At 39.2% G+C, this 16566-nt stretch overlaps 1 protein-coding gene across 3 annotated transcripts in view; it reads left to right on the forward strand.

Annotated features, from left to right (window-relative positions):
• ARSB (arylsulfatase B) overlaps window positions 1-16566 on the forward strand; it is a 235441-nt gene that overhangs the window by 138147 nt on the left and 80728 nt on the right. For 2 of the 3 annotated variants that reach the window (XM_073234738.1, XM_037000068.2), the window contains exon 6: window positions 12189-12259. In XM_073234738.1, the coding sequence (XP_073090839.1) occupies window positions 12189-12259 (71 nt within the window). Of the gene's footprint in view, window positions 1-12188; window positions 12260-13845; window positions 15073-16566 lie in introns of those variants that run through there. The other variant, XM_073234740.1, reaches the window with a different exon arrangement.

Here is a 16566-nt window from a genome sequence, read left to right on the forward strand (position 1 = left end):
TAGAGATCTAAGAGCTAAAACTATCTTAGAAGAGAACATAGGAATAAATCTTTGTGACCCTGGATTAGGCTAAAGTTTTGGAGATAAAATACCAAAAGCAATAAAAGAAAAAGCAGCTAAGTTGGACTACATCAAAATTTTAAACCTTGGTTCTGCAAATGATACTATCAAGAGAGCAAAAAGACAACCCACCGAATTGGAGAAAGTATCAACAAATCATATATTTGATCTGGGACTTGCATCCAGAATATATCAAGAATTCTTGCAGCTCAATCATAACAAGATAAATAACCCAATTTAAAAATGAGGAAAGGATCTGAATAGACCTTTTGCCAAAAAATGCTATACAAACAGTCAATATGCACATGAAAAGAAAATGTAAATTGAAACCTTAATGAGATACCTCTTCATACCATCTAGGGTGGCCATAGTAAAAAAGGCAAACATTAATAAGTGATGATGAAGATATGGAGGAATTGGAGTGCTCATACATGGTTGCTGACAGTGTCATATGGTATAGCTGCTTTGGCAAACAGTTTAGCAGGTCCTTAAAAGATTAAATACAGAGTTATCTTATGACCAGCAAGTCTACTCCTAGGTATATTCCCAAGAGAAATGAAAACAAATGTCCATACAAAAATATGTATATGATTATTCATAACAGCATTATTCATAATACCCAAAATGTGGAAACAATTCAAATGTCCATCAACTGATGAGTAGATAAAGAAACAATTGTATATCCATAAAATGAGATATTATTCAGCTATATGAAGGAATGTATGCTACAACATGGATGAACCTTGAAAACATGCTAAGTGAAAGGAGCCAATCACAAAAGACCACATATTGTATAATTCCATTTCTATGGAATGTCTAGAATAGGCAAATCTGTAAGCATGAATTAGTGACTGCCTAAGGCCACAGGGAAGGTGGGGAGGTAGAAAATAAACCGTAACTGCTGGTGAGTACAGATTTCTTTTAGCAGGGAACAAAAATAATATAAAATTAGACAATGTGCAACTGAGAATATACTAAACACATATAACTGTACACTTTAAATGGGTGAATTATATGGTTTGGAAATTATATTTTTTTTATTTTTCAGAGGGCATCTCTCATATTTATTGATCAAATGGTTGTTAACAACAATAAAATTCTGTATAGGGGGGTCAATGCTCAATGCACAATCATTAATCCATCTCAAGCCTAATTCTCGTCAGTCTCCAATCTTCTGAAGCATAACGAAGAAGTTCTTACATGGTGAACGAATTCTTACATAGTGAATAAATTGTTGCATGTTGAACAGTACAAGGGCATTCATCACAGAAACTTTCGGTTTTGATCACACATTATGAACTATAAACAATCAGGTCAAATATGAATATTCGTTTGATTTTTATACTTGATTTATGTGTTGATCCCACATTTCTCCCTTTATTATTATTATTTTTATTTTTAATAAAATGCTGAAGTGGTAGGTAGATGCAAGATAAAGGTAGAAAACATAGTTTAGTGCTGTAAGAGGGCAAATGTAGATGATCAGGTGTGTGCCTATAGACTAAGTATTAATCCAAGCTAGACAAGGGCAGCAGAACATCCACGGATGCAGAAGACCTCTCCCAAAACAGGGGGGACGAGGTTCCGAGACTCACCTCTGCCGATCCCCAACCTCTCACCTGATGGCCCCCTGCGACTGTGCCTGTCTTAGGTTGTTCCTCCCTTGAGGAATCTTACCCGTCTCTGGCTAACCAGTCATCTTCCGGGGCCATACAGGGAGATGTGAAGTTGGTAAGTGAGAGAGAAGCCATATTGTTTGAAAAGGTTAGCTTTTTACTTCTTTGCAGATTTATGCCCTGTGGCTTCTATGCCCAGCACCCGTCTCGAGGCATCTCCACCACCTGGAGGAATTATGATACTCGGTAAATTCGATATGAGGCACGAATTCTATTCAAGGGCTGCAATTAGAAAGGAAGAAGAAAAGCCACAGAGGTAGCATATGGAAGAAAACATGGGAGGATTGATTATTTCTTTGACATATCTTCTTGTAGAGTACCTTAAGCATGTATAGGTTTTAAACTACTAACTAACTTGCGCTCACATATTAACATAATAGGAATACGGTGACATAAACAAAGCAAATCTATAGTTACCATCCATCTCCAGTGAAGCAGAGAAAACCATCCAGGCACCCCAGGCATCTGTGAAAATTTGTCTATGATATGATGGACATTGTCCAACTGTACCCGAACAGTCTGAGGGAAATCAGACAAATTAAAGCAACCCATTTCTGGGATCTGTTCACATCCCACATGTTCTTTTAACCATAGATAGTCTATAGTCATAAGATTTTGGAGCGCTACAACTTGCACCCCTCCCAACTCCTGGCCGAGTTCCAACAGTACAGATCCGGTCAAATTCGTTGTCTCACTGTATGCACATGCCAGCCTAGACATCTCCCTCCTCATTCCTATGGCAAGTCCAGGAGACGGTGGGGTGGATGCAGCCACAACTGCAGCATCGCCCGGATCCCTGTGGAGGCTTTTTGATGATCATCCCCCGGCACAAGTCCTCCAGAGAGTGCTGATGCCGGAAGCTCCTCCTCATATCATATCTTAGTTCATTTTCTGGGTAGCCAAGCTAGGCCTTGATCTTCTGCATAGAAACAAACAGACCCTTTGCCCACACTTTGACATGCCCTCTATACCATTGTATAGAACTCATTGGAGGTCAGCACACAGGAACTGCCTTTTTTTTTTTTTTTTTTATTAAAAGAAAGGAATATTATCAGAAAAGAGTACCTCCATAGCTGATCATCTGACACCCTTTAAGTGATCAACATTAAGGATATTTAAAGCATGAGTTGATCTTTGATTTACCAATAGTTTTATCCTGTTAAGGAGTAATCCCCCTTTTCTTTCTTTCTTTCTTTTTTTTTTAATTTTTAATCTACACTTACATGAAGAATACTATGTTTACTATGCTCTCCCCTAGATCAGGTCCCCCCTAACAACCACATTACGGTTACTGTCCATCAGCTTAGCCAAATGTTGTAGAGTCACTACTTGTCCTCTCTGTGTTGTGCAGCCCACCCTCCCCTTTCTCCCTCCCCCCCATGCATCCTAATCTTAATCCCCCCCTTCTTCTTCCCCCCACCTTATCCCTCCCTGCCCACCCATCCTCCCCAGTTCCTTTCCCTTTGGTACCTGTTAGTCCATTTTTGGGTTCTGTAATTCCACTGCTGTTTTGTTCCTTCAGTTTTTCCTTTGTTCCTATACTCCTCAGATGAGTGAAATCATTTGGTATTTCTCTTTCTCCGCTTGGCTTATTTCACTGAGCATAATACTCTCCAGCTCCATCCATGTTGCTGCAAATGGTTGGATTTTTCCACTTCTTATGGCTGAGTAGTATTCCATTGTGTATATGTACCACATCTTCTTTATCCATTCATCTACCGATGGACATTTAGGTTGCTTCCAATTCTTGGCTATTGTAAATAGTGCTGCGATAAACATAGGAGTGCATCTGTCTTTCTCAAACTTGATTGCTGCGTTCTTAGGGTAAATTCCTAGGAGTGGAATTCCTGGGTCAAATGGTAGGTCTGTTTTGAGCATTTTGATGAACCTCCATACTGCTTTCCACAATGGTTGAACTAATTTACATTCCCACCAGCAGTGTAGGAGGGTTCCCCTTTCTCCACAGCCTTGCCAACATTTGTTGTTGTTTGTCTTTTGGATGGCAGCTATCCTTACTGGTGTGAGGTGATACCTCATTGTAGTTTTAATTTGCATTTCTCTGATAATTAGTGATGTGGAGCATGTTTTCATGTGTCTATTGGCCATCTGTATTTCTTTTTTGGAGAACTGTCTGTTCAGTTCCTCTGCCCATTTTTTAATTGGGTTATTTGTTTTTTGTTTGTTGAGGCGTGTGAGCTCTTTATATATTCTGGACGTCAAGCCTTTATCGGATCTGTCATTTTCAAATATATTCTCCCATACTGTAGGGTTCCTTTTTGTTCTATTGATGCTGTCTTTCGCTGTACAGAAGCTTTTCAGCTTAATGTAGTCCCACTTGCTCATTTTTGCTGTTGTTTTCCTTGCCTGGGGAGGTATGTTCAAGAAGAGGTCACTCATGTTTATGTCTAAGAGGTTTTTGCCTATGTTTTTTTCCAAGAGTTTAATGGTTTCATGACTTATATTCAGGTCTTTGATACATTTTGACTTTACCTTTGTATATGGGGTTAGACAATGGTCCAGTTTCATTCTCCTACATGTAGCTGTCCAGTTTTGCCAGCACCATCTGTTGAAGAGACTGTCATTTTGCCATTGTATGTCCATGGCTCCTTTATCAAATATTAATTGACCAATATATGTTTGGATTAATTTCTGGAGTCTCTAATCTGTTCCACTGGTCTGTGGTTCTGTTCTTGTGCCAGTACCAAATTGTCTTGATTACTATGGCTTTGTAGTAGAGCTTGAAGTTGGGGAGGGAGATCACCCCTACTTTATTCTTCTTTTTCAGGATTGCTTTGGCTATTCGGGGTCTTTGGTGTTTCCATATGAATTTTTAAATTATTTGTTCCAATTCATTGAAGAATGTTGCTGGTAATTTGAGAGGGATTGCATCAAATCTGTATATTGCTTTGGGCAGGATGGCCATTTTGACAATATTAATTCTTCCTAGCCATGAGCATGGGATGAGTTTCCATTTCTTAGTGTCCCCTTTAATTTCTCTGAAGAGTGACTTGTAGTTTTCAGAGTATAAGTCTTTCACTTCTTTGGTTAGGTTTATTCCTAGGTATTTTATTCTTTTTGATGCAATGGTGAATGGAATTGTTTTCCTGATTTCTCTTTCTATTGGTTCATTGTTAGTGTCTAGGAAAGCTACAGATTTCTGTGTGTTGATTTTGTGTCCTGCAACTTTGCTATATTCCGATATCAGTTCTGGTAGTTTTGGAGTGGAGTCTTTAGGGTTTTTTATGTACAGTATCATATCATCTGCAAATAGTGACAGTTTAACTCCTTCTTTACCAATCTGGATTCCTTGTGTTTCTTTGTTTTGTCTGGTTCCCGATCTCAGAGGAAATGCTTTCAGCTTCTTGCTGTTCAGTATAATGCTGGCTGTGGGTTTATCATATATGGCCTTTACTATGTTGAGGTACTTGCCCTCTATACCCATTTTGTTGAGAGTTTTTGTCATAAATGGATGTTGAATTTTGTCAAATGCTTTTTCAGCATCTATGGAGATGATCATGTGGTTTTTGTCTTTCTTTTTGTTGATGTGGTGGATGATGTTGATGGATTTTCGAATGTTTTACCATCCTTGCATCCCTGGGATGAATCCCACCTGGTCATGGTGTATGATCCTTTTGATATAGTGTTGAATTCTGTTTGATAATATTTTATTGACTATTTTTGCATCTACATTCATCAGGGATATTGGTCTGTAATTTTCTTTTTTGGTGGGGTCTTTGCCTGGTTTTGGTATTAGGGTGATGTTGGCTTCATAGAATGAGTTTGGGAGTATTTCCTCCTCTTCTATTTTTTGGAGCACTTTAAGGAGAATAGGTATTATGTCTTCTCTGTGTGTCTGATAAAATTCTGAGGTAAATCCGTCCGACCCCAGGATTTTGTTCTTGGGTAGTTTTTTGATTACCGTTTCAATTTCTTTGCTGGTAATTCGTTTGTTTAACTTTTGTGTGTCTTCCTTGGTCAGTCTTGGGAGGTTGTATTTTTCTAGGAAGTTGTCCATTTCTTCTAGGTTTTCCAGCTTGTTGGCATATAGGCTTTCATAGTAGTCTTTAATAATTCTTTGTATTTCTGTGGAGTGTGTCGTGATTTTTCCATTCTCATTTCTAATTATGTTGATTTGTGTTGATTCTCTTTTTCTCTTAGTAAGTTTGACTAGAGGCTTATCTATTTTGTTTATTTTCTCAAAGAATCAGCTCTTGGTTTCATTGATTTTTGCTATTGTTTTATTCTTCTCAGTTTTGTTTATTCTCTGATCTTTATTATGCCCCTCCTTCTGCTGACTTTAGGCCTCATTTGTTCTTTTTTTACCAGTTTCGATAATTGTAATGTTAGAATATTCATTTGGGATTGTTCTTCCTTCTTCAAGTGTGCCTGGATCGCTATATACTTTCCTCTTAAGACTGCTTTTGCTGCATCCCACAGAAGTTGGGGCTTTGTGTTGTTGTTGTCATTTGTTTCTATATATTCCTTGATCTCTATTTTGATTTGTTCATTGATCCATTGATTATTTAGTAGCATGTTGTTAAGCCTCCATGTGTTTGTGAGCCTTTTTGTTTTCTTTGTAGAATTTATTTCTACTTTTATACCTTTGTGGTCTGAAAAAGTGGTTGGTAGAATTTCAATATTTTGAAATTTACTGAGGCTCTTTTTGTGAGCTAGTATGTGGTCTATTCTGGAGAATGTTCCATGTGCACTTGAGTAGAATGTATATCCTGTTGCTTTTGGATGTTGAGTTCTATAGATGTCTATTAGGTCCATCTCTTCTAGTGTGTTGTTCAGTGCCTGTGTGTCCTTACTTATTTTCTGCCCGGTGGATCTATCCTTTGGGGTGAGTGGTGTGTTGAAGTCTCCTAAATTGAATGCATTGCAGTCTAAGGAAATTATATTTTAATAGAGCAAATTTTTTAAAAAATCAGTTTGGATACTTTCAGAAATCTTTATGCTCAGGCTGAACACCAGCCCAACAAGATCACTTTCTTGTGGTGGAACCCAGGCATCACTATTTCTTAAAGCTCCCTGGTGGTTGCATTATATAGCCAAAGTAGAGAATCACTGGTCTAGAACCAGCTCCAATCTAAATGAGTTTCTAATGTAGGAAACTCTGAAAGAGCTCAGATCTCACATAAAAGGACTCCAGGAGATTCTTCCAGTCTTGCTACTCAAAGTGAGGTCCTGAGACTGGCGGCAACAGTGTCACCTACAAACCTGTTAGAAATGCAGGGACCCATCTGGCTCAAGTTAGAATCCACAGTTTAAAAAGATTCCCACTTTACATTTCCCTGTATGGACCTGGAAGATGACTGGTTAGCCAGAGACGGGTAAGATTCCTCAAGGGAGGAACAACCTAAGACAGGCACAGTCGCAGGGGGGCCATCAGGTGAGAAATTGGGGATCAACAGAGGTGAGGCTCAGAACCTCACCCCCCCTGCTTTGAGGGAAATCTTCTGCATCCGTGGATGTTCTGCTGCCCTCGTCTAGCCTGGATTAATACTTAGTCCGTAGGCACACACCTGATCATCTACATTTGCCCTCTTACAGCACTAAACTATGTTTTCTACCTTTATCTTGCATCTACCTACCACTTCAGCATTTTATTAAAAATAAAAATAATAATAATAATAAAGGGAGAAATGTGGGATCAACATATAAATCAAGTATAAAAATCAAATGAATATTCATATTTGACCTGATTGTTTATAGTTCATAATGCATGATCAAAACGAAAGTTTCTGTGATGAATGCCCTTGTACTGTTCACCATGTAAGAATTTATTCACTATGTAAGAATTTGTTCACCATGTAAGAACTTGTTTGTTATGCTTCAGAAGATTGGAGACTGACAAGAATTAGGCTTGAGATGGATTAATGATTGTGCATTGAGCATTGACCCCCCTATACAGAATTTTATTGTTGTCAACAACCATTTGATCAATAAATATGAGAGATGCCCTCTCAAAAAAAAAATGATATAGGGAAATCAAGATTTATGTATAGAAGTAACAAATGTACTGTTATGAACTAATTGAAATGTGAAAATATTAAATACCCATGCATATGCACATGTTTATTTTATTGGTTACCTCATGATCATTTACTAATTGACTTAATAATATGGCCTATGGAGCTCTCTTCTCATGAAGAGAATGAGTTGAATTAGCATGGATTACAATGGAACTGTATGAGTACCATTGAAGCAAACTATTGCTTTGGGTCTTAATTGGGACCAAGAGAGTGAAAATGCTAGGACTACTTGTCTGATAATGGAAGATATTTACTGAATTTCATTACCTTAAATATTTCATGGTTAAATTGAAAGTATTTAGTTGAGTATTTTCTCTGTGCTATTTTATAAGCCACTGTTGCTTCCTAGGGCCATGTTCAAGGATGTTGATAATGATATCACATATATTTAATTATAACTAGCATGTCAACTATTTTATACTTAAACAAGGGAAAAGGGTATTTCAATTTTGCTAAGAGGTTATTTGCCTTTTCCACTATGTTGACGTCTTTACTGATAGTGCAAAAACAATGGTGAAAAAAAACTGCTGGTGACTTAGTACTAATCAAGGTAGTAGCCCCCAAATGTAGTAGTAGTTGTCATCATGTTTTTTACTGTCGGGAAAGTTTTGTTTAAAAAAATAAGCAATTTCATTTAAGATTGTCCTGCTTGAACTGAAAAATTAATGATTGTACTTACCTTCAACCTTAGAGTCACTTTTTTCAATATTCCATGTAACAAATGAGAAAGTCCACCTAAAGGAGTTCTGAGGCATAGGTAAGGATGGTGTCTGTCAGGAAAGTGCCTGTGTGATTGTAAGATTTGTCAGCTGAATTAGCCATTTTTCAATGGAATACCATTCATTTTTATTTGAGAAAACAAGTAGCAGGCAAACTTTTATTATTTAGACATGGGCATTAAACTGACTTGGTTTTGGAAAAATATGAAAGAAATTTGTCTATTTTGACAAAATTTGTCTATTTTGAAAAAGAAATTGCAATATTTATTGCCAACATTAAAATTCAAGCTTTAAGGAGAAAATTAAATTTTGTGGAAACAAGTCACTGTGAGATTGACAGTTTATGGAGTAGGAAGGTACAGCCATACAGCTGATTTAGATGGTGGTGGTGATGGTGGGGTGGGGTGATCAAACAGTTGCGCTCCACAATCTTTTATATTACTTTGATTCTTTGTTAGAATTTTAAAGATTTAATATAAGATTTATAAGTATATTAGTAATTAAGATGAAGAGTAACAATATTTCTATGCAGTTTGGAATGCTTCTTAGAGAAAGAGTACTTGATGTTTCTGTAGGCAAATAAACTTGATTACTCCTAGAACCATTTTTATTTTTCAGAGCAACAAATCAAACAATATAAGTGACCTTAAAAGTTCAATCCAGTCTTGTCCTAACAATTTATTCTAAATGAAATATTTTTATCAAGTAATTTGTTAAATTGTGTGTTTATAATAAAGTTGGTTTTATGGGAAAAAAAAAAAAAAAAGATTCCCAAGTGATCTATATTGACATTAACGTTTGAAAAGCACTGCTCCAGAGCAGTGATTTGCAATCTTGGTGGCACTTTGGAATCACCTGGGAGTTCAAAAAAACTACTGGTGGCTTGGTTCCATCCCTGGTAACCTCACTGGTGCAAGGTGCAGCCGGAGCTTCTGGATTTCAAAAGCTCTTCAGGTGATTCCAAAGTGAGATAAAGCAAGAGTAACTGGTGTAAAAATATTGTTTGGGGATATTTAATAGTGAAGAGAAGAAAAGATAGTTAAAAATAAAATGTATATATTTTTTAACATAATAATAGAGGAACATGCATAAGGAAGTGGAGATTGTTGATGACAAAAATTTCCGGAGCCACAGAGAAGGGATGGGAGTAAAAAAACAGTGGGGAAGATTTACCTAAAATGACACAGAAGAAGAAAAAAAAGGCCAAGCATTTTCCCCTCCAGATCCAGAAGTGAGATCTTTCCTGTGGTTATTAGAGACTACTTGCATTTCAAGTGGCCTAGAGTTCTTAAGAGAAGAGTGTTTTTAAACTGCATTGAAAATGTGTGGCTACTTACTAAACTTTCTTTTAATACATAAAAGAGAATGTTAATTTGTTAATTCAGTGGTGGATATTCCTTCCCAATAACCAGAGTGCCAATGTCCAGCCCCAGCACCCAGTTTTGCATTTCTGGGGAGTCAATTCCATAGACAGTGGGCACTGAGCTGAGTCCAGGGAGTCCTTCACTCAGGCCTGAGGGATTCCCCTTGCCAACAACAGGGTGCACCTTCATGATGACCAATGTCTCTCTGCCCACTATTGGTCCTTTCAGAATCATGACTCTAGAATCTTCCCTGTGCAATATTGTGGAGCTCGCCAGGTTGGTCTTTGAGATCTCAGAGATCTTCACCTCTCCACCCCTGCATCCCTTCCACCTCCCATTGTCCCTAGGTCCTTCATGTGACTTGAGTCTACTTCTCCATTCCAGCATCAGTATATATTGTGCCCTTGTCTCCACTGAAATTAGCCATGTGGTCTCTCTGCCTTCTTGAGTTGATGTGTGTATGTGTGTATGTATAATGACTTTAGTGGATCTGCTAATAACAACTTAGTGTGTAACTCTTAAAGTAAACCTACTTCCCTCCTCTCTCCTTGTTTCTTTCCTTCTCCCTATTCTTCCTTCCTCCTCCCCCACCTCTTCTTCATTCCCCTATTTCTCCCCCTCTTTCCTCTCATCCCCTCAATCTCTGGCATCAAGACCCTGCCTGCACCTTTTACTGAAACAGAAAGAAGTGACTTTAGGAGTGAGACTTGAGAACCTAGTAACCCAAAGCCCATTGCTCTGTTTTCGACCTATTGGTAAAGGCAATCCTGTTCTCAAACATGTAGGGAACTTTCTAGACTCCAGAGAAGAAAATTACATGGTCAATTATTGAGATAGCTTACGTGGGTAGAATACAATTAAATTCCAAAAACTAATGCCTTAAAATTGTACATGTAATTTGAAATTATGGATGGTTTTTCTGTATTTAAAATCCTAAACTCTGTAAAATATCTGTTTTTCCTTGTGATACTTTAAAGTGCTGTGTTTTTGAGAGCTTAGAAGTATCTACAAATTATATACTACTTTTAAAAAAATCTGAAGTTTTTCCTTATTACAGTAATACATGTTTATCATAGAAATCACAAGTCTTCTACAGACATACCCCACACCAATTAACAGTTTGGTGTATGTTTTTCCACATTTACATTTACCATCTTCCCTTTCCATATATGTATGCATGTTTTAAAAATCCACCTGGAGATATTACTAAAATGCATCATTTCGCCAAAGGACTAGCCCCAGGGGAGGTACATGAGCTCATCTAGGGCTTTTGAATACGTTTAACTTTGTTTTAACATTTCCTTATTTGGCAAATGCAACATTGCCAGTCACAAAAACATTTTGAAGTTGCATAGTCCTTGAAATCCCCAACCATTGCTGTAGACAATTAGCTGTGCGTTTGGGGTGTGAATTTGGGGCTACCAGAGTACATGTCTTCTTGGCTACATGAGGGACCTTATCGGTTAAGATGTGTACAAATCTGGTGGCATTAACAGTGCTTTGCAACCTTTTATTGGATTATCAAGAAGTTCTCAGTCCTCTCCCAATGATTGAAATTATGTCTAACAATTTCCTCCATAAGGCTGAGTCTGTACTAGCAAAGTGACCTGTGCCCTTCATGCACACCCTATATACCGCTGTGGTGTTTATGCTCCAGTTTTTAAGAACACTATTTTGAGTGTCACATAATTCAGTATTCGGCCAATAGTTTACTATATGCCTTCCTCATTTGTAAACTGAGGTGGTTGGACTAAGTGATCTCCAAGTTTCTTTTCAGCACTAAGGTAGGTTTTGATTGTATTTGCATGTACACCTTTTAAAAAAATCTTAAAGGGATATAGGTATTTGTATTATATTTAAGTTCCACGTTGCAAAATAGGATATGGAAGACAAGTTCACTCATGTAATATTTAAAAGGCATGTTGTATCTACAGTATTGATGCTGCCACTCTGGCAGCTCTTCTTTCTTCATTGACCTTTGAGTGTTCATTACAGTCTACCCCGGATGACTTGAGTTTTCCTTTTGCTGCAGTAAAGAATGGTCATGTATAAGCATAGCTGCATTTTTTTATTGCAGAGTCACAGGACTCTGTTTTTTAATTGCCATATGCTTGACACTGAAGTTCTTATATAAATGTTCAGTCATTATTATAATGTAGACTAATAATGACTACTTGAAATATACCGGCCACAGATTTGGGAGACCTCTGAATCCATGACAAAGTTAACTGGCAGGTTTGTTATTTCCTGTAAATACAAGGAAAGGAAGTATTAAAATCATTCATACCCATTTGAGAGAGGAAATTAACATTTCCTAAAAAAATTCTTTTCTAGTGAAGGAAGCCCGTCTCCCAGAATAGAGCTGCTGCATAATATCGACCCAATCTTTGAAGACACTTCACCATGTGAGTACCTTGTTTATTGCTGCTAAACTGAATCTTAGGCTCACAAAGACAGTTTTACTGCCCAGTGTGTCTCTAGCCTCTTTTCCCACTTGAGTCTGCTGTGAGGGTAAACAGCCCTTTGTGGCACCTTTCATACTAACCATACGGAGGCTTTGGTGCCACAGAGGGTTAATTCTATTCTTATTTCTGGCACTTACTTAGCTGTATGATGTTTAAGCCTTTCACTCTCTGTGCTTCAGCTTTCCTGTCTATAAAATGAGGGCCCATGGGATCTCAGAGACTCCTTCTTACTGTAAATGTCAAGTTGTCTCCCTGTTCTTACCTGAGAGCTCCAGAGCTTTATTCAAGAAAATTCAAGGTCAAGTGAGTGAACACATGTGATTGTGCTGGCCAAGTGCTGCCCAGCACCTGCTGCCTCTCGCAGGAGTTACCTAGTAATCCTGGAAGTAAGTCAGCTTGGTTCCTTCCATTGTCTAAATGAACCCGTAAGGAGCCTGGTTGATTCTTCAGGGAAAGAGGCCATTTGGTGCTCTCTAAGGTGCTATCCAGGCTATTGTGGTCCTGTGTAAAGACCATGCTAGTTGCCTGGTGTAGTGAGTTTGGGCCTGGAAAGCCTTGGCTGGTAGGCCCATTGCCCAGGCTCCATCATAATGCTTCATCTTGTCTTCAGAAAATAGTGTTCTGACATTCCTGTCATTCACTGGGGTGTTCACACCCCACCTTTCTAGACAGACTCCTGCCCCCTCCGCTCAGCCTTTCCTTACCTCTTAGTCCTCTCCAACCTGGGCGGTGACCCTGCCACAAGATTTCTCTGCTCAGGGAATGACTCGGTAATTCTGAATGCGTCTTCAGGTGTTCAAGGCCTGGCTTGCTCGCCAGCCTCACTCCAGGTGCTCCTGGTCTTACTACACGCTCGCCATCTGGAATGCTTTCCAGAAGCCCCAGAAGAAAGGCATTCCTCTTCCACATCCCTTTGCATACATCTCTGTAGAGCACTCAGCAAATTCTCTTCGTGCCTTCTTTCCCCATTAAGCTGAGCGCTCCTGGAAGACAGGGTCTCCTGCTCATTTACCTGTTCATTCTCACGTTAACACAGACACCCAGCATTTGGTAGGCGCTCAGCTGTTATTATTCGATGACTGAATGGAGGAGAATTGGGGTGGAATAAAGACCAAAGTGGCCACATTAGACTTGGAGAGGAGAGGGCCCTGAGATGGTAGGAATGGCTGTGGCATGGAGACATTTCTATTTCTGTGGAGTACACTCATGTCAGGGAGGGAGACAAGGATACCTGCCTGTCCGGTTTGGTAGCCACTAGCTCTGTGTGGCTACTGCACATTTGGAACATGGTTAATTGGACTGAGATGTGCTCTGAATATTAAGTACACGTTGGATATTAAAGCCTTAGTATGAGAAATGTAGAACATCATAATATAGATTTACTTCTTGTTGAAATGGCAATACTTTGGATATGTTGAGTTAAATATATTATTGTTAATTTCACCCGTTTCTTTTTCCTTTTTAATGTGGCTATTAGAAAATTTAAAATTACATATGTAATTTGCATTGTATTTCTGTTTGTCTAGATGGTGCTAGGAAATGCACTGATGCTTTAGAAGGGGCTTTGTAAGAGGATCACAGACTTGTGACCAGTTGCCATGAGACTACTACAGCAATGATTCTTCAGCTTCCCTCTGCCCCTCACACTGGGCACATCATGACACAATATGACACATTCTAGTCTGTAACTGGCTCACTTGAGCAATGAATCGTAACCATGAGCCAGTCATATCAGAGCCTCTCAGAGTGGCCAGGAGAGAATAGAGGGGAGGCAGAAATGACTTTTGAAACTTCTGCATGATTGAATACCCTACAAAGCCCACACAACACCCAAGGATGTGCTGAATATGCTGCCACATCACAATGAACGTAACCTGTCCTCAGCTCCATCTGCAGAAGAAAAGCCTTAGCCCCCTTCATTCCCTGAACCGTATTTTGTCTTGGCATCAGAAATGGGAGCTCAAGGACTGTATTCTCTCTGTAACCCAGTCACAGTGCTGTTTGCTGCAGGGTTCTTAGTACAACCTGTTGTGACTTTTGCTATCTTCCCTAAAGTGCTTCTAGTTAACTAACAACACAGGGAAAAGGCTTCTCTAGTGTAAAAGTTAATAAGGCATGGAAATCAGAATAGAGAATCGTCTTAGTTTTTCTGCCCATAGACTGTAAGATCTTGAACAAATCCCTTCACTTTTCTTGGACTCAGTTTCCCATATATTATTCGATGGACCTGCTAAGATCCTTTACTGTGGTCACAGATTCAGGGGCGCTCTCCGGCCTTCTGCTGCTCCTCCCCTCTTCCTTGAAGCTCACCCCAGGCCTTCCCTGCTCACTTGAGATGCTCACTCTGACTCCTGCTTGTAATGAGGGACATTCAGGTCCTGGTGTTGACAGAGACCACATTCACTGTTGAACCACAAAAACAGAGCACTTTCTACTGTCTTTGCTTGCAGATAGCAAAGTGCCACCTCCTCCTCATATGTGGGCAACACCATGCCTTTCCTGCCCTGTTCTAATTTTCATGTCAATCCACTGTGCAGCAGAAGTTGATAAAAGGAGAGCTGTCATTGGGGGCCTGCTCCTTTACAGTATGATGATACAAGCCCATTATATTTTCTGTGCAGTTAATTTGTGGGGAAAAATTAAATCTGGCTACAATAAAATGTGTATTTATAGGACAGCCAAGTGTACAAATTATATTCATAGAAGGTGTTTTATGAATATGTTCTTAGAGGCTTTTATGGAACAAGATCAGCAAGCTGACATTCTAGGGTATAAATTAAGGATTGATAATTGAGTCAGTGTTATCACCGAAATATTTCTTTGGTTTCTAACTCAAGCAGTTCGCAGATTATTTGTATTACCGCGCGGGTAATGTTCTACCTCCACCTCCCTCAAGACAACTGCATCCGTGAAGTAAAGATTGAATCAAATGATCTCTGAAATCCCTTCCAGCTTCAGCATGCAGTGGGTCTCTATGTAACAGGACCAAAAAGGAGCACAGCTACTTACCTTTCACCCAGCTAGAAAGGTGCCCTCGTTCATAAGCAGTGATGGAGCAAAAGCAGGGTCGTAAATAGGTGAAGACAAGTCAAAGTGTTAGAAACATTATAAGCACTGGAATAATTTGAATTATTGTATTATTTTACTACTACTGCATTTTGCCAACCTTTCTGATCCCTCTTCTGAAATTTCACTGCATCAACCCACTTTTCCATCTGCTCTTGCCCTTCCAGTGGGTCCTGTGGAGGGTTGTGGACCAATGGCTCCTCCTGTAATGACTCACAGGGACAGGCATGAGACATTTCCAAGGAAGCCTTACCTTCCAAGTAGTCCCAGATCCCCTCAGAAGCTGGCTTCTTGGGTTTTAGCAGCCAGACCCCCAATCCTCTTAGCCTTATGTGTAGAGTGCCCCCAGAGGTCCTTCCTACTGGTGGAGTTAGGGCTTTTCTTATGGCCACATGCCCTTAGTAGGTTATGGCTTGTGTCCTCAAAGTAAAAACGTTCACACACACCCAAGAGGTCATAGGTTCTTCCATAGACCAGGATATTCCTGTGTAAAGCATAGTCTCAAAACCATAGATCACACCCATTAGGATGGCTACTATCAAAAGAAAGGAAAGAAAGAGAAAAGGAAAAGAAGAGAGAAGAAAGGAAGTAAGGGAGGGAGGGAGAGAAGGAAAGGAAGAAAAAACAAACAAGTGTCAGTGAGGATATGGAGAAATTGGAGTCCTTATGCACTGTTGGTGGGAATGTAACATGGTGCATGGATGGATGAATGGTAACAAATGGGGTATACACATCCAGTGGGATATATTCAACGTTAAAAAGGAAGGCAATTCAGACACATACTACAGCATCAATGAACCTTGAGGACATTATGCTAAGTGAAATGAGCCAGTTACAAAAAGACAAATACTGTATGATTCCACTTGTATGAGGTATATAGTGTCAGATTCATAGAGACAGAAAGTAGAATGGTGGTTGCCAGCGACTGAGAGAAGAGGAGAATCAGGAGTTAGTGCCTAATGGGTATTGAGTTTTGCAAGATAAAGAGTTCTGTGGACGTTGGTGGTGAGGACAGTGCAACAATGTGAGTGTACTTAATGCCACTGAACTGTACACTCACAAATGTTCAAAACGGTGAATTTTGTTATATGTGTTTTACCACAATTTAAAAAAAAAAAGTAAAACCATAAAAAAAACAGAGAAACTCATGAGGACAGGGTCTATATCTTCTTTCACTGCCA

Source organism: Manis javanica, chromosome 1 (genome assembly GCF_040802235.1).
Source record: "Manis javanica isolate MJ-LG chromosome 1, MJ_LKY, whole genome shotgun sequence".
Classification (NCBI taxonomy): Eukaryota; Metazoa; Chordata; class Mammalia; order Pholidota; family Manidae; genus Manis; species Manis javanica.